Source organism: Entelurus aequoreus, linkage group LG16 (genome assembly GCF_033978785.1).
Source record: "Entelurus aequoreus isolate RoL-2023_Sb linkage group LG16, RoL_Eaeq_v1.1, whole genome shotgun sequence".
Classification (NCBI taxonomy): Eukaryota; Metazoa; Chordata; class Actinopteri; order Syngnathiformes; family Syngnathidae; genus Entelurus; species Entelurus aequoreus.
This window is the reverse complement of record NC_084746.1, coordinates 44,180,050-44,199,397: the sequence shown is the minus strand read 5'-3', so window position 1 is coordinate 44,199,397 and position 19,348 is coordinate 44,180,050. Positions and strand designations below refer to the sequence as shown.

The 19,348-nt window shown below is 37.2% G+C and overlaps 2 protein-coding genes across 8 annotated transcripts in view; both read right to left on the bottom strand.

Annotated features, from left to right (window-relative positions):
• LOC133631061 (ATP-dependent 6-phosphofructokinase, platelet type-like) overlaps window positions 1-6,264 on the bottom strand; it is a 35,218-nt gene extending 28,954 nt beyond the window's left edge. The window contains exons 1-4 of one of the 3 annotated variants that reach the window (XM_062023077.1): window positions 6,005-6,264; window positions 2,901-2,974; window positions 1,006-1,083; window positions 733-922 (exon numbers count right to left, since the gene is read on the bottom strand). In XM_062023077.1, coding sequence (XP_061879061.1) covers window positions 733-922; window positions 1,006-1,083; window positions 2,901-2,974; window positions 6,005-6,104 — 442 coding nt within the window. In that variant the 5' untranslated portion in view covers window positions 6,105-6,264. The remainder of the gene's footprint in view (window positions 1-732; window positions 923-1,005; window positions 1,084-2,900; window positions 2,975-6,004) is intronic. The other 2 variants (XM_062023076.1, XM_062023075.1) reach the window with 2 other exon arrangements.
• Window positions 6,265-10,831: 4,567 nt separating this feature from the next.
• The window catches only part of LOC133631064 (nuclear receptor coactivator 2-like), a 71,296-nt gene continuing 62,779 nt past the window's right edge, over window positions 10,832-19,348 (bottom strand). For 4 of the 5 annotated variants that reach the window (XM_062023084.1, XM_062023085.1, XM_062023083.1 and 1 more), the window contains exons 20-21: window positions 11,876-11,950; window positions 10,833-11,782 (exon numbers count right to left, since the gene is read on the bottom strand). In XM_062023084.1, coding sequence (XP_061879068.1) covers window positions 11,771-11,782; window positions 11,876-11,950 — 87 coding nt within the window. In that variant the 3' untranslated portion in view covers window positions 10,833-11,770. Of the gene's footprint in view, window positions 11,783-11,875; window positions 11,951-19,348 lie in introns of all 5 variants that reach the window. The other variant, XM_062023086.1, reaches the window with a different exon arrangement.

The following is a 19,348-nucleotide window of genomic DNA, read 5'->3' as shown; positions in this document are numbered from 1 at the left end:
TAATCAGAGACTTCTATTTAAGCCTGTCTTTTCCAGTCACTCGGTGTGGCTTCATTGTTTTGCTTCATGCAACCTGTCAGCGTAAAGTTTTGTGAGTATTACTGGTTTCAAGTCCATGCTAAGTTTAGCTTCTTTGTTTCCTGCGCTAAGTTTTAGCTTTAGCTTCCCCGTGCGCTCGGCACGCATCCGGCACGCAATAAATCATTCCTACCTTCACGTCTTGGTCCGGAGCCGTCAGTGTGCATTGGGAGAACAACCGCGCAGCAAGCGTAAACCCCCACGTGACAGTAACAGTGTTAAAGTTGTTTATACGGCCACCCTCAGTGTGACCTGTATGGCTGTTGACCAAGTATGCCTTGCATTCACTTGTGTGTGTGAAAAGCCGTAGATATTATGTGATTGGGCCGGCACGCAAAGGCAGTGCCTTTAAGGTTTATTGGCGCTCTGTACTCGTCCGTGTACCACTCCGTACAGCGGCGTTTTAAAGTCATGAATGTTACTTTTTGAAACCGATACCGATAATTTCCGATATTACATTTTAAAGCATTTATCGGCCGTCCGATATTATCGGACATCTCTATTTGCGAGTATGCTTTTAATGTACACTGTGGGCCTCATTTGGACTGTATCAAACCTTCTACTGTACTTTTTTAAGATTGAAACTCTGAGGGAAAGTAGCTCAAATATTAGGGTGCTCGCTTCAACCCAGAAACAGCAGAGTGAAGGCGTCACCTTGCTGCAGGAGTTCATCCAGCAGTCCGCTCCACTCCTCCCTGAAGAGGTTGGCTCCCGTCAGACTACCGTCTCCTCCGATAACACACAGGTTGGTGATGTTCCTCTCCACCAGGTTGTGAGCAGCTTTCAGGCGTCCCTCGCGGTTACGAAACGCTTTACAGCGAGCGCTGCCGATGACCGTGCCGCCCTGCTCGCCAGCACGACATCAATTTGTCACATTTCCGCACTGCGGGCGAATGAAATCTGCCACAGTAGATTAGTTTTTCTTACCACTTGCAACATGCTGGAGACACTTTCCCAAGTGGCCTCCTTGATGTTGTCCCCGCCATCCACCATACCCTGGTAGCCCTGCAGGTGGCACCAATGCTTTGCTCAATGCCAATACAACACTCACTGAAGAAGACCACATTTGTTTTATGTGTACTCAAAAAAGTGCAGTGTTGCCATATGTTCGTTTATTTGTGGCAGATACATGTGGACATTTGTTACCTGTTTGCCCATACTCATTAACATGATATATGTCATTGTACTGTAGCTTGTCATTCTAACTTCATACAGTACATGGTGTCACACCGCGGTGAGGGATGTCTTGTCTTGGTTTCTTCTGTCTTGTGAATTGCATGTTTTAGTTTGAAAAATAACTCCTCTCATTTCCAATCACTTGCTCTTCCTTTTGTGTCATCAGTCTGACGTCATCCCTGACCCCTGACTGTTTCCACCTGTTCCCCATTACCCTCATGTGTCTTATAAGCCCACGCCTCCCTTTGTTCTGTGCCAGATTGTTTTGTTTATTCGTGCCTCTCTAGCATCCTGTCCATGCCTTGTCTCGTCTCGTGTTTGAATACCTTGATCCTGAAATCCTTCGTTGCTATTTTGAGTTTTCTTTTTCTCCTCAGCAGAGTGATTTTGTGTTATTTAGTTTTGCAGCCTAAGTGGTGAGTTTTCAGTTTTTCTTACGGTTCTTTCTTTTCTTCAATTTTTTGAGTGACATTTTTTGTTAACCTTTATTAGATTAGAGAAAGTGTAGAAGTTGCATAGCCATTGTTTCTTCCTCCTGTTGGAACGTTTTATGTTTATAATAAGTTTCATAGAATATACGGCGCCAAGTATAGTTCGTCATTGTTTTGTGTTTTCCTCCTTTCGGAGTGATTTTTTGTTGTCCCTTTTTTTTGGAACCTTTTTCGCCAACTAGTTTAGTTATAGCCGATATTGAATTGCCCTGACTCTGGAGGTGAAAGGAAGCTTTCAAAATAAAAGCCTGCCGACTTATTCCCTACTCTGCATCTGAGTCCTATCTTTTGACCAAGCCTGACACATGGCAGTGATTTTTAAACTGTGGTAAGGGTACCGCAAGTGGTACACAGGCTCTATATAGTGGTATGCCAAATAATCACTTGATTTAAGTACAGTATTTTATTTTCCTATATTCAATCTCTGTGCAAGAATACAGTGGCCATACATATTAAATATACTTGTTAAATAAATCCTCTTTCTTGTTTTATTGAATACTTATCCTACTATGCTACTGTATTTTAATGTGGGTCATTATGGTGGTACTTAAGGAGCGAAGTGTTTTCTGAGGTGGTATTTGGTGAAAAAAGTTTGAGAACCACTGTTACATGGCATTGTAACTCTGCTTTTTTACACACTTGGTCTAACAGAGAATAAGAAGACGTAGCAGGAGAGATCATTGTTGTTATATATTTAGCAAGTTTCCAGACCCTTAGATTGTCTTCAAAAACGTGACGAGCTGCAAATCCAGAAACTTAGTCTCGTTTTACTGGAAAATGCGTAAACATGTGTAATGGCCAATTATGCAAACTGGCCAACATAACGCCATAGACAGATTACAGTCCTGCGGGAAACAGTAAAGTGGACAACTACTATTTGTACGTCTAAGAAGAAGGGGTGGAGAAAATTCATTACAATCACACAAAGCTAACCTTTAAATTAAGTTGTTTTTTTTGTTGTTGTGGGAACTAAGTCACCAAAATAAAAGCACAGTGCGTGTTTTCGCCTCCAACAGGGGACAGTGGAGTCACGCTGATCCAATTATACGTGCACTGAAACCCGATCATCCCCCGCGTGCCTCCTTTTCAACGTGAGCTGTGTGTTACTTTTCAATGGATTCCCCCCTGCGTCTTTGTCTCGCGTCCATGTCTCACCTCATGGATGAAATACACTTTGGCTCCCACGTAGATTCCCATGCGGACCACCGCTCGGACCGCCCCGTTCATCCCTGTGAGAGGGAAGAAAGGTCGGTTACCAATTCTGTCGTCATAATCATCTCATATCAATATACCAACAACAAGATCACATCTATGTTTAATGTGAATGTGGTGATCTGAAAAGGTCTACAATGCAGTTTTGCCCTGTGGACTGCGTGTAAAATCTAAACTCCTGTGAATGATTGTGTTGCTCAGCATCGCCCATCTCTTTACAGTACATACAGCAACACATATGGGCAGATTAGTGTTACATAACATGTCTCTCTAGTACTGAGGAATTAATGTATACTCTATGTACACATATATGTAAATTCTCACATTATTAACCATATCCACTCGGCATCCATTGCACCGGTCGCCCGGGGGGTCCCCACATCTGCGGTCCCCTCCAAGGTTTCTCATTACGCCCAATGGGTTGAGTTTTTTCTTGCCCTAATGTGGGATCTGAGCCGAGGATGTCGTTGTGGCTTGTGCAGCCCTTTGAGACACTTGTGATTAAGGACTATATAAATAAACTTTGATTGATTGATGTTTGACACAAATGCAGTCATTTCTACTTGTGTGGTCTTGATGAGACCTAAGAGGGCAGTTTTAAAGGGGAACTGCAGTTTTTTGGAATGTTGCCTATTGTTCACATTAATTATGAAAGACATGACGGAAGGATTTTTTTTTAAAGCATTCTAAATACTAAATAAATGTAAATAAAAGTCCGCTTACAGCAAAGCCAATGGGAGCTACCCTATTCCATTCATAAAATCCGATAAAAAAAACATTTAAAAAAGCGGCAACAATGCTCAATTTACATTTCGTGACTTGAATATTAACTAAGTATTAGTGATATTGTTATTATAACCGCTAACACAGACAAACTATTCATAGCGGCGACGGGATCACTTCCGTGTGATAGCTCGGTTGGTAGAGTGGCTGTGCTAGCAACTTGAGGGTTCCAGGTTCGATCCCCGCTTCCGCCATATAGTCACTGCCGTTGTGTTCTTGGGCAAGACACTTTATCCACCTGCTCCCAGTGCCACCCACACTGGTTTAAATGTAACTTAGATATTGGGTTTCACTATGTAAAAGCGCTTTGAATCACTAGAGAAAAGCGCTATATAAATATAATTCACTTCACTTCACTGTGTTTACATCATCGAGTGGTCTGCTGTTTCCTCGCTTCCCTGCTCCCTGTAAGTTTATAGTAGATCTTAAAGTATGCCTCTCACCTGAACATGAGACATTTGAGTAGGTAGTCCAACAAAGTGGGACACTTTGACAGCCAATTTAGGACCTGAAACTGGTTGTGGTACGTTTTTGAAAGGTACCGTATTTTTCGGAGTATAAGTCGCTCCGGAGTATAAGTCGCACTGGCCGATAATGCATAATAAAGAAGGAAAAAAACATATAAGTCGCACTGGAGTATAAGTCGCATTTTTTGGGGAAATGTATTTGATAAAACCCAACACCAAGAATAGACATTTGAAAGGCAATTTAAAATAAATAAAGAATAGTGAACAACAGGCTGAATAAGTGTACGTTATATGACGCATAAATAATCAACTGAGAACGTGCCTGTTATGTTAACGTAACATATTATGGTAAGAGTCATTCAAATAACTATAACATATAGAACATGCTATACGTTTACCAAACAATCTGTCACTCCTAATCGCTAAATCCGATGAAATCTTATACGTCTAGTCTCTTACGTGAATGAGCTAAATATTATTTCATATTTTACGGTATTGTGTTAATTTCACACGTATGTCGCTCCTGAGTATAAATCGCACCCCCGGCCAAACTATGAAAAAAACTGCGATTTATAATCCGAAAAATATGGTATGTAAAATGATCAAAATACGTAAATATAAAATGTTATTATAAATGTGCCCTTTACTACATTACACCATGTATTTAAAAAAACTAATGGAGGTGAGCAGTTCCCGACACGTTGAGTTGAGTGAGAGCATTTGCTGGTCCTCACGTACGCGATGCGACCATCCGTGGGAGCAGTCGTCAAGCTACTGTTGCTTACAAACCAGAATAATGGCCGAGACTTAAAAGTAAAAGCTTGCAATGACTCTGACTCGGGAGCAACTCTTATTGTGAAAGTCCCACCCGGAAATGTGTTACTGTAGTACAGTTGGACTTGATATCGCTTTGCTCACGACTCATCCACTACGCTAGATGAATAGAAAAGCGCACAAATCATTATTTCAAGCGTTAAAAAAAACTATTATTTCATCATTTATTTTCCGATTAATTCTCATCGCATGACCTGTCTGCGCATGTGCAAACGCATCAGCTGGTCCCGCTGGCTTCACACATCAGTAAAGGAAGATAATAAAGATTAGAGTAATTGATTAATTAAATGCCATGCATGAGTACGCGCACGCATGGTAACAACCAACTGGTAAGGAATTAGCACTTGTTGATGTACCTGTGACGTCACAGAAAGTCATTATGAAATATGTCGTTGTGTTACAGGTTACACATTTGTCACCTGTGTGTGTGTATGTGGGTGTGTGTGTGTGAGAATCTATCGTGAGATGCGCGAACAATATTGATCACAAAAAAAGGACAATTGAGTCCTTGAGAAGACTCCTCAATGTTATTGTTTATCGCTAAAAATAATACATATCCGGGTTTGGTTTGGTGCAGTCCATCACGCCCAGCTCGAGCGGGTCCATTTACTTTCAGCACAGACGACATGAGTCCATTATCATGCAGCGCAAAGTCGACATTTTTATCTTATTTTATCTTATATTCGCTTATACAGGTTATAGTGCCTGTGGCACCTGCTTGTTCACATTAAAACTGAACGTGGCACCTGCTTGTTCTCATTAAAACTGAACAGATTGTACCGGAACCATTGAAGACCAGGAGGGGGCGGGGGAGGGGGGCTGCGTTTCCTAGGTGACCAACAGCCCGTCAATTTAAAATCAATGTAACGACAAAAAGATGAAGTCAATGACGTTTCTTCCTAATTTCGTGTTTTCTATTTGGACCACCGGTACCGGGCTGTCCGATAATGGAACCCCTCATACCTTGGGCATCTCCGCCGCTCGTCAGCACCGCAATTGACTTCCCGGCGCCGGACAAGTTCTCGAAGAACTTCCGGGTGTCCTGACGCTTCGGTGCCGACATATCTGCTGCTGCTGCTGCTGACCTCCTTCACGGCGACGAAGCAGCTCCCAGGGACCGTCGAAGGAATGTGTTCTCCGGTGTTCTGATGGACAGACGGCCTGTAAAGTAGCGGTACCGACTGCAGTGGTTACCGCCCCCCTCCTTCCCTGAAGGCCACGCCTCCTTTGACAAAGATCCTACTCCGTGGAAGATGTCCACTGTGTACGCTAGCGTAACATACAGCGAACAAGCGATTAGTAAACAACATAGAAAATAAATCACCTTATTGTTAGTTCATGAAATCTACGAAGATGTTGAAGACACGTTTTTGGAATAGTGGGGGAAAAAAAAGGAAAAAAAAGCACCGGAGTGAGCTATTGCTCTTCCACTTCCTCCTCGCATGCAGCTCTCGTCAAAGATCCTACTTCCAAAGGCGTCAAGTTTATTTTGAGTGACACTTAGATTGTCCAATGGGCGTCAGAAGCACGTACAGCAGAAGTATATGTTGGCCAATTGTGACAAAGAACTTATAAATATGAATGATTACAATGGAAAAACTTTTTAATTACATCAATGTGACTAAAATGCTCAGGTAAAATTATAAAATTGTAGTATTATACATGATAAAGAACACAAAAAAAAATATATATATATATATATATATATATATATATATATATATATATATATATATATATATATATATATATATATATATATATATATATATAATATATATATATATATATTCAAAAAAAAAAATATATATATACATATAAAATATATATATATACACAAATATAAATACATATATAAAAACATACATATACACACATATATATACATATATACACATGTATCCATATATATATACACACATATATATACATATATATACACATGTATATACATATATACATACATATACATATATATACATACATATACATATATATATATATATATATATATACATATATACATACACATATATACATATACATATATATACACACATATATATACATATACATATATATATATACATATATATATATATATATATATATATACATATATACATACACATATATACATATATATATACATATACATATATATACACACATATATATACATATACATATATATATACACATATATATACACATATATACACATCTATATACAGTATATACATATATACACATATGTGTATATATGTATACATACATAAATATATGTATGTATGTATGATGTATTTGATAAAATGTATACATTATATCAGAAATATAAAATATTTAAAAAAACAATTACAAATAATAATTTAAAGTGAGTGGGATGTCAATGTTTAAAAGTAAAAAGTGTATAAAAACAAAAATTAAGTGAATAAATTGTATGTTAAGCATAAAAACATTTAAAATGTCCTTTAATATAATTAAAGATGATCATAAACAATTAGGACTTTGAATAATAAATATAATTATAAATAATTTTAACTATATTTTAATTAAGAAAAAATAAAGTATGTTAATTAAAAAGTGACTAAAAGTGTTAATGTACAATATGCTTTAAAATCTTGTCAAGTTTTAGTAAAAATGTTTTAGAAGGATGAAAGAGAAATGTGCAACCTTTCCTAAAGTTCATGACCTTGAGCAACGAGTTGTGCAGCACTATTGTTTGCTCTCAATATCTCATATTCACCAGCGAGACACAACTAAGAAAAGACAGTTTGTTTAACAAAGAAAGAGCGAGAACACTGGAAGTGTTTCAACATATTGCATGTGTTTGCATGGGAAGATCACACAGAGGTCAACTCTGCGTTCTTCAATGAACATGAGGCTAATAATAATATTAATATTAATACGCTGAAGAGTTGCTATGAGGACAGAGTCAGGAGTGCGTCTGAATAAAAATAGTTTATTTACAGTGTATCGATCATAAATAACAAGCAACGTAGACAAAAGCAACATTCGCATTGACAACTTGCCTCATTAAACAGCAGCAACCAAGAAAAAATATTATTTTAACAGTGAACTTTGAGCGACAATCATGTGACTTTACACTAACGTGTGAAAAATAAAAGAATATAAAGTACAGTAAATGTCTCCTTCCTACGTAGAACACAATACCATATTCTTGGTTGAATTATCTGAAGCAATTGATGCTTGGATTTACATTCATCACTTTAAATATTTGTTTACTCGTCAACATGACTGGGAGGAAGCAGCACAGAAATAAAGCAAGCTAACCAGTAAAAGATGCAGCAAAGTGAAACGCGTAAGTATCACACAAAAACAGAAAAATACACTCGCACACTTCTAAGGCATTATTATGCTAGCATGTTAGCATCAAAGGTACTTGCATGAAACAGTATTCTGCAGCCATGAAAATATCGCCATCAATTAAGAAAACTCTTCTATTGATATATTTGAATACACTTCCAGAGGCTTTACAACAACATCTGAATGGCTTTTCTCGTGAAGTCACTAAGGGCTTTAACCACCGGAGAAAAAACAAAACAAAAGTGGAGAATCAGTGCTAAAAGGCGAACAATTAATTTCAGTGTGTCGTCATTCAAGTTTATAAAAAGTGTGTCCATCAGTTTAGGTGCATCGGTAGAAGAGACAAAAATACTGCGTAGAAGAAAGCGACTCATTGCTAGTTTTTGTCTAGAACAGCAGTGTCCAATGTCCGGCCCGCAGATCATTTTTAACCTGCCTGAAAAACATTTGTGTCCAAGTGAAATGTTGCTTTGATGAAATATATTAATTCTCTTTGTTAAGAGGCTACATGCCAACGTTGGCTCGCGAGCGTTATATGGACGCTTTGGGTTGAGAATATTATTATCTTAGCACAGGGGATGTGCAGAGAGGGCCATTTGTGCATTGTTTTTTTTTCTATTATTGTAAATGAATCAGATGAATCATTCTCAAAATAGAATCCAACATGGCCCCCGTTTGAATATCACAATGAAGGTTTAGGGCCTTAGGTGAAAATAAAAATAAAGTTAGCGTAGCAATACGTATGTTCAGTACTGTGCTTAACAAATGTATTAGAGCGCCACCCAATGGAAGGTGCATGCCACAGTTGCGCTAAATAAACAACACTCATATACATTTATAAACATCAGTATTGTATTGCTGCAACATAACCATTTAATGTTTTGCAAAAAAAAAAAAAAAAAATAGAATTACATAAGATGTCCTTTTTTATTAATTTAACTGCATTCCTAACCATATAAACAGTTTGCAAGCTCCTATTAAGAAACATTTTTTATTTATTTGGTTATTATGTGTTATAAATGATAATTTTATTGTTTTTTCCAAATAAATAATATTTTTCAAAGATGTCTGCAGTATTTAATTTGTAATGTCATGTGGTCTAGTAAATGCCTTAAACACTGTGCATTTGTCAAATTAATTGTTCATTGCTTAAATGTGTTAAGTGTACGTTGCATGCAGACATATTTATTTCTGTATGGGGCCTCGCTGGAATAAGTTTGGAAGTTTGGCAAACAGCGTGGCTCAGGAGGCAGAGCGGGTTGTCTGGTAACTTTCTGGGGTTGTGCAGTACCGTATTTTTCGGACTATAAGTCGCAGTTTTTTTTTCATAGTTTGGCCGGGCGTGCGACTTATACTCAGGAGCGACTTATGTGTGAAATTAGTAACACATTACCATAAAATATCAAATAATATTATTTAGCTCATTCACGTAAGAGACTAGACGTATAAGATTTCATGGGATTTAGCGATTATGAGTGACAGATTGTTTGGTAAACGTATAGCATGTTCTATATGTTATAGTTATTTGAATGACTCTTACCATAATATGTTACGTTAACATACCAGGCACGTTCTCAGTTGGTTATTTATGTGTCATATAACGTACACTTATTCAGCCTGTTGGTCACTATTCTTTATTTATTTTAAATTGCCTTTCAAATGTCTATTCTTGGTGTTGGGTTTTATCAAAAAAATGTCCCCCAAAAATGCGACTTAATACTCCAGTGCGACTTATATATGTTTTTTTCCTTCTTTATTATGCATTTTCGGCCGGTGAGACTTATACTCCAGTGCGACTTATATATGTTTTTTTCCTTCTTTATTATGCATTTTCGGCCGGTGCGACTTATACTCTGGAGCGACTTATACTCCGAAAAATACGGTAACCAGAAAGTTACCGGTTCAAATCCCGCGTCAGCCACCTCAGTTGCTGCTGTCGTACCTTTGGGCAGGACACTTCGCCCAAGTTGCCCGGGGAAGCTTCACCGACCGGGAAGCTGAAGCACACGATGGCTGCCCACTGCTCCTCAAGGGAGGATGGGTTTAAATGCAGGGTCAACATTTTGCTGTACATACGCTGTACATGTGACAATAAAGATCTTCTACTTTAACGCCAGTGCTTGAACTTATTTTCTATCACATTGACTTGGACAATGAAAGTTTAGAAGTGTGTACCATCTACATAGAAATACAACAAATAGATGATGAAACATTTGTACTCTTGTTAGCAATTAGTTAACGTAGCCAACCAAATGAAAAGCAAGCATTTTGGTTCAAGTCAGGCCAGCAAAGCTTTTTGTACCTTTTTGAAAGTCACAAAGTGATCATTTGATGTTAAATCTTCTGTTTTGTTGGCTTTTTTACTCTACATGACTGCTTAGTAATACCACTTTAGGGAATATAGAATCTATTGTTGCTGTTATTTGCATCATTTGTACAAACCCACCCACCCACACTCCCATGTGCCATAAAGTACAGCACCTGAAATATATTATTCTATTTTTAAAATTAGTATACAAGATACATTTTCATCTACTTAAATCTTATAAATAGCTTCAAAGTTTTTGTCGGATATTCATGAGCGTGTGAGAGCCTCAAAAATAAAATTTGAAAACAAAACAACAACCATGCTAAAATCTAATTTGAATGAATAATTATACAATATTTAGATGTTTTTCATTTCTTCAACCCCATCAGAAAAGGAACTTGACAAAGTTGTGCGTTTGTTACTAAAGTCTGGACATACAAGCATTTAATATACAAGTATCTATTTGTTAATGCATCTAAGTAAACAAAATATTACATTTGTTATCATTTTTAAGCATGTAATATGCAATTATAAACATGTAATATATATAATACAAACAAATAGACAAGTTTTTATTTTTTTAATGTATTATATAATTGTATAAATATTTATAATTATATTATTTTTACTTTAGTTGTATAAATCTATATAAATCATAAAATCTGAATAAATAATATAGTATGACTGCATCTTTTTAATGGGTGTGTATATATACATATATTTACATATATATACACGTATATATACAAACATATATATTTTATTAAGCATTTAATATGCAATCATAAATGTTTTTCAACATTTGTTGAAATGTAAAAAATATGATATAAAAAATATAACATAAATGCGTACTATGTATTTTTGTTAAGTATATTTTATTACATTTTATTTTATTTGTAATTATTAATAATTACCAATTACATTTTAAATGAACTAAATGGTCATTTTTTTGCTTAAATGATCTACATTATATGTCCAGACTTTAGGGACACTTTGTGCATTTAAAGGGAATCAGCTTTGTACGAAGTATTTTGGTTGAGACAACATTTGCACCTTTTCTGGATGTCAAACTAAGCAGCATTTTGTGTCCAGAGTCAGCAAAAGTTCTGGAAAAGACAAAAAATATATGTTCGATAAGTAAAAAAAGAAAAAAAGAAAAAAGAAATGTAACGGCAAGAAGAGGAGAAAGTTTAATTTACAGAATTGACGTTGGCCTCCTGAGTCAGCACGTCCATTCCTCCCAGCTGATCCGGGATCAGTCTGTTGTCGCTCACCTGCGGGACACATAAGTAACATTTATTTGTATAGCACCTTTCACAGACAAAAAATGCTTCACAACTAGGGATGTATATCGTTAAGATGTTATTGATACGATGCCCTTATCGATATTTATTATTGATACCGGTATTTATCTGTACTATTATCGGTACTAATTGGTGTAAATAAAGATGTGGGAAAAATGCATTTTCATTACCAATTTTTATGCGCACAAGAGGTTGTACACCTCCACAACATAATGTTACATCTCACAACAGGGAAGTATTTTATCAACACCTACTTTTTAAGTCTTAAACAAGTTAACTATGTTTGCTAATGCAGTTGTTGTGTCGTCATCTTGTAAAGAGCACACCTTGTGTTTCTATTCATTACAATTAGACTTAGCTGGAAATAATATTTATGTATAGCATTCATGTGCAGAGCACAGACCTTTTACTTGATATATCATATCGCGGATCCTGAGGTCCTCTGGCACTGGCCTTTTAGCTTTACCAAACACCAGAATTGGTATTATTATTATTGGGGACGGTGTGGCTCGGGTGGTAAAGCGAGCGTGCCAGCAACTTGAGGGTTCCTGGTTCGATCCCCAGCTTCTGCCGTCCGAGTCACGTCCGTTGTGTCCTTCAGCAAGACACTTCACCCTTGCTCCTGATGGGTCGTGGTTGGGGCCTTGCGTGGCAGCTCCCGCCATCAGTGTGTGAATGTGTGTGTGAATGAATGAAAGTGGAAATAGTGTCAAAGCGCTTTGAGTGCCTTGAAGGTAGAAAAGCGCTATACAAGTATAACCCATTTACCATTTGAAACGGCAGCCACTGTGGCCCACACCTGTGGAACAGCTTGCCAGAGAGACTCAGGACAGCAGAAACCATTGAAATAAAAAAAAAAGGCTAAAGACAGACTGTGGAGGGAGATGTTGCCAGCGCTGCCTGCAGGAGCAAAGGTCACCGCCTCTGTCCATGGTGCTGAGGACAGAGCACCATCAGACGGGGGCGTGGCAGTGCTGACGGCGAGACACAGCTGGCAGGTGATTAGATTTCACAGGTGGTACGTGGTAATCTAATCATCTGTTGTCTTTAACAGTAAGCGGCCGGGAGCAGGAGGGGGAGAGGATACGGACGTGACTGAAAGGTCACGTTCTGCGGAAGAAAGACTTTGATAAAAACCTATGTGCATTAAAACTTTGTTAAAACGGCACGCTTGGCTCCTGTGAAGTGTCTGTCAGTGGGACCGCTAGGAAGCGACTTCCACACAGACCTTTTTATTCATGCTTTTTACTGATCATATTCAAAATTATTTTATTATGTTGTTTTCTATCTTAAAGGCCTACTGAAACCCACTACTACCGACCACGCAGTCTGATAGTTTATATATCAATGATGAAATCTTAACATTGCAACACATGCCAATACGGCCGGGTTAACTTATAAAGTGCAATTTTAAATTTCCCGGGGAACTTCCGGTTCAAAACGCCTTTGAGGATGACGTATGCGCGTGACGTAGCCAGTAGAACACAGGTATGGCTTCCCCATTGAAGCCGATACGAAATAGCTGTTTTCATCTCATTATTCCACAGTATTCTGGACATCTGTGTTGGTGAATCTGTTGCAATTTGTTCATTGCATTATGGAGAAAGAAGCTGAGCAAGCAAAGAAGAAAGTCGGTGCGAAGCGGAGTATTTTGCGAGGGAAGTCAGCAACACAACACAGTCGGTGTTCCATTGTTTACATTCCCGAAAGATGCAGTCAAGATCGAAGAACTCGGACAACAGAGACTCTTACCAGGAGGACTTTGACTCCGTTAACAGACGCAGACGCGGTACCGTGAGTACGCTTCCAAACATTTGATCGCTTGCTATAACTAGCTCGAGCTAGTAGCTAGGAGATAGCATAACAAACACCTAGGTGTTTGTTATGCGGGATTAATTTGTGGCATATTAAATATAAGCCTGGTTGTGTTGTGGCTAATAGAGTATATAAATGTTTTGAGTTTATTTACTGTTGTAGTCATTCCCAGCTGAATATCAAGTCCCAACCGCACGCTTCCAAACATTTGATTGCTTGCCCGTACGTGCGTGTCATGTACGTAACTTTGGTTAAATATATAAGCTTTATGAACCTTGGGTTAGGTGAACGGTTCTTTGGGCTGAGTGAGTGTGTGTGTTGTGCAGGTGTTTGAATTGTATTGGCGGGTTATATATACGGGATCCCGTCCATATTACCCGCTCGAGCTATAACTAGCTCGAGCTAGTAGCTAGGAGCTAGCATAACAAACACCTAGGTGTTTTTATGTAGGATTAATTTGTGGCATATTAAATATAAGCCTGGTTGTGTTGTGGCTAATAGAGTATATATATGTCTTGTGTTTATTTACTGTTGTAGTCATTCCCAGCTGAATATCAGGTCACCCCCGGCTCTCACAGCATCTTCCCTATCTGAATCGCTTCCACTCCCCACTAGTCCTTCACTTGCACTTTACTCATCCACAAATCTTTCATCCTCGCTCAAATTAATGGGGAAATCGTCTCTTTCTCGGTCCGAATCTCTCTCACTTCATGCGGCCATCATTGTAAACAATAGGGAACTTTGCGTATATGTTCAATTGACTACGTCACGCTACTTCCGGTAGGGGCAAGCCTTTTTTTTATCAGATACCAAAAGTTGCGATTGTAGTAGAATTTCTGACCTTTTGACCTATATTTCTTGTCTTTTAAGAATGTCCGCTCATTTTCAATACTCTTGTATTTTTGTGCCATTGAATGGACCAGTTGTGGGACAAAAGTGAATATTAAGTCGTGCCAACCTGTCTATAGAATGTGTTGACTGTCTACAGAATTCGAGTTGTTATGGAACAGATAGGAAAAGCAAAACAAGACATTGACGCATTTGATAAGGAACGATGACGCACAACAGACATATAAAAAATGGGAGAAGACCGGAACTCGGGGGTGATTTTGGCTTGTGTGTGTCTTGTTGGCTCCGGAGTAACTTGTGGTTTGTCTGCACGACCAACTCAATTCAACCTGCACTTCTGATAATGGGTAAATAAATTTGTTGTACTAAACTACTTTTGTTGCCTGCTTAAGCTTCGGACAATCCACTACACGATCTTTATCGTCGTTGTTCTCTACTAAATCCTTTCAGCAAAAATATGGCAATATCGCGAAATGATCAAGTATGACACATAGAATAGATCTGCTATCCCCGTTTAAATAAAAAAATTTCATTTCAGTAGGCCTTTAAATATCAATATTACTACTATTATTCTCTCAATGTTATGTTTTTATTAAATTATTAATGTAATATTCATAATACTTATATCTTATTTTTACATATATTTTATCGTATGTTTTATACCATTTTTTAGATGGTGTTATTTTAGTTATTCTCCAGTATGAATGCCTCAAAGGTGGCGTTTTTCCTCAAATCCTCAGTGCCATGCCATGTTTGGTTTTGTTTTGGCTTTGTTATTGTCAATAGTGCTATGTGTTTGCATCTGCATGTGTGTGTTTGTGTGAGTGTGTGTGTGTGTGTGTGTATGTTTTCTTCTCTTCCATATACATATTTTTTTGTACAGCACTTTGTGTTTGCCACTTGCCTGTGTATGAAAAGTGCAATATAAATAAAGTTTGATTTGATATAAAGCAATACAATCAATTAGCATGTTAGTAACAATGTAACAATAAAAAAAAAAGTTTTGTGTATATGTTGCACACGGACGTATCTGTAGGCTATATTGAGACTTGACAGCTACCGACCATGTATGTGTCTGTGTAATATGAACAATAAAAAATAAAAAGACTCAGTGATCAAGTGTAGTGATCAATCGTCCAGTTGTAGAGAGGATGAATTGTTGTGCTAACAACTGTTGTTTGGTGTTGCTTCCTATTTGTAATTATTCCAAGCGGATTTGTTGTGGTTATGCGGCGGCAGCTGAAACGAATGTGATAGTGTGTCATTATTACAACGGTCAGCTGGATAAAAAAATATAGATAGCAGTATCATTAGTCCAAAACCTCTTACGGTCCAGGAGGAGTGACCCAATTAAGAAACGGTACTAGAACAAAACGGGACTCCGTATACATTCCTTTTCACAACACAGTTAAAATATCACAAATTACAATTAATATAGAAGGCTAATACAAAAACACAACAAAAACACAGTATGAATAAACAATATAAACACAAAAAAAAGACAACAGAAAACTCAAAGCTGCCCAAGAGTAGCTACCGTATTTTCCGGACTATAAGTCGCAGTTTTTTTCATAGTTTGGCCGAGGGTGCGACTTATACTCAGGAGCGACTTATGTGTGAAATTATTAACACATTACCGTCAAATATCAAATAATATTATTTAGCTCATTCACGTAAGAAACTAGACGTATAAGATTTCATGGGATTTAGCGATTAGGAGTGACAGATTGTTTGGTAAACGTATAGCATGTTCTATGTTATAGTTATTTGAATGACTCTTACCATAATATGTTACGTTAACATACCAGGCACGTTGTCAGTTGGTTATTTATGCGTCATATAACGTACACTTATTCAGCCTGTTGTTCACTATTCTTTATTTATTTTAAATTGCCTTTCAAATGTCTATTCTTGCTGTTGGGTTTTATCAAATAAATTTCCCCAAAAAATGCGAATTATATTCCAGTGCGACTTATATATGTTTTTTTCCTTCTTTATTATGCATTTTCGACCGGTGCGACTTATACTCCAGAGCGACTTATACTCCGAAAAATACGGTAATTAAAATCCCGAACAAATAAATGACTCTTAACTTTGCTTTTGAAGGTGTCAACAGTGGAAGTGTGGGGGAACACATATACATGTAAGAGTAACATAAAGGCATTGTATCAACTACAGAAAAGAGCTATAAGGATTATTCATAAAGTAGATTATCTAGAACACACTAACATATTATTTATTAATTCTGCTTTATTGAAATTACAGGAGCTAGTAAAGTTACAGACATTATGTGTTATGTTTAAGGCTAAAAGTAAAAGTAAAAATGTTTGTCATCACTTCTGAGAATGAATAGCATAGAATAAAAGGTCATTTCCAACAGGCACGTGCACACATAGGGCCCTATGGGTGCTCGAGCCCCTGCCCTTTTTTGCCTCATCTTAAAAAGTGCCCTCTGCCTGTGTGTGTGGTTGTTTTTTTCCCCTTTAAACAACATTAATAAATTCCTGTCAGAGATGTAAAAAAAAAACAGCGGTACAAAAACTCCACGTTTTCTTGTAATACCGGGTGAGTGAGTGAGTAAGTGAGACGAGAGAGAGACAAATGCGCCCCTGAGACGTGACAGTGGAGCAACTTGAACCTGTGAGTTATGGTCTAGTCGCCGTCCACTTATTCAGCATCTAATATGGGTAATATTGCAGAAAAACGCTGTATTATTCTATTATTCAATGTGTCAGCTTCTGTTTTTGCCGGACGTCGGAGCACGGCGCATCAATTGAGCACGGCACATCAAGTCCGCACAGAGCAGAGTGGATAGTGCGGGACAGGAAGTAGTAAACAAAATACAAAATAAAACACCGGGTTAATTTTCAAAATAAAATGCACTGTGTTTACGGCGGATCACATTTTTCTCACAGTAGAGTTTTAGATATAAAGTTTATTGTGACTTTGCTATTACTGTGTGGGTTAACAAAATAATAATAATGATAATAATAACAATAATAATAATAATAATGATAATGATAATAATAATAATTATTATTATTATTATTAATAATAATAATAATAATTTCAGCATTCTGGGGATATGAGATGTAGGTTATCTGTTAGGGATATAAAAGAAAGGATACAGCCCTACTGGCCCCTGGTCAATATTTTTGGCCCTGTATTGCGTATCAGTTGTTTAGTCTGAGCATTAAGTGGGAAAGACCATAAGTTACAACTTGATGGTGTTTTCATCAAGTTAAGGGAAGAAGGACAGATTTTCACATTGAAGTTTTTTCCATTTGGGTATTTATTTTTGTATTTTTTTTCAAAGTTCATGTTGCACTGTTCAATGTTCAATTTTAAAGTGCTTTAACAATAAATAGCCTAATAATAAACCAGTGTTTTGTTGCTTTTCATGTCTTCCAAGCCTATGATAATGTGAATTAACTCATTATGACCATAATTTGTTGACACAAAAGAAATGGCAATCACTTTTAACTACAAAGGACACACAGCTAAGTAGTTAGCTTCCTATTAGCAAATTTCATTTTACATTAATTTCCATATTGTGTAAAGGACCAAAAAAAAAATTCCTGCCCTTTTCTGACTTTGAGCTCCTGCCCCTCTATAATCATGTGCACGTCCCTGATTTCCAACATCAGTATTCAAGGTCAACTTTAAAACAAATGTGTATATCAGTGGTGGGGGTTAAACTATGGAGTTCTCTTTACAACGAGACAAAAGACACTTAAAATATATTCCAATTGAAAAAAATATATAAAGACAGAACAATAAGATCATATGGACAGCCATAAGTGTTTACATTTTGCTTTATATTTATTATTTTACTTATTCTTTTGTCTGGTTTTGTATTTGTTTTGTATCATCCCGAGAGGTGTATATTAGTTTTTTTTGTTCGGTTTGTACTTCATGAAGTTTTGCACTTGTGTTTTTTTGTGTGTTTTCATTATATTTGGATGTATTTGTTTGGTTTGTATGCTATCCATTAAGTAAGACTACGTATTATGTTGAAGGGGGCAGGAAAATATAAGATTTTCTTCATCCTGTTCCTTCTCAGGCATTGGTGTGTAAATGTGTGTTTAGTTGCTGAGGTTTAATTGTCTATTGATCAAAGATGCACATCAATGAAGGAGATAAATAAATAAAAATAATTAAATGAAACAGAGTTGATTGAGCACAATGAGAGCGGGAGATGGTTCCAAAGCATGGGAGCAACAGGCTGGAAAAATCTGTCACCTCTAGTCTTAAAACGAGTGCGTGGAACCTTCAGCAGATTCTGATCCACAAACCCCAAAGCCCGAGTTGGGGTGTAAGGCTGGATCAGATCACGATGTAAGAAGGAGCCTGACTATGCGCAGCTCTGACGGCTAGAACCAGAATTGTATACTTAATTACCGCATTTTTTGGAGTATAAGTCGCACCGGAGTATAAGTCGCACCTGCCAAAAATGCACAATAAAGAAGGAAAAAAACATATATAAGTCGCACTGGAGTATAAGTCGCATTTTTTGGGGAAATTTATTTGATAAAACTCAACACCAAAAATAGACATTTGAAAGGCAATTTAAAATAAATAAAGAATAGTGAACAACAGGCTGAATAAGTGTACGTTATATGACGCTTAAATAACCAACTGAGAACGTGCCTGGTATGTTAACGTTTCCCAAACAATCTGTCACTCCTAATCGCTAAATCCCAT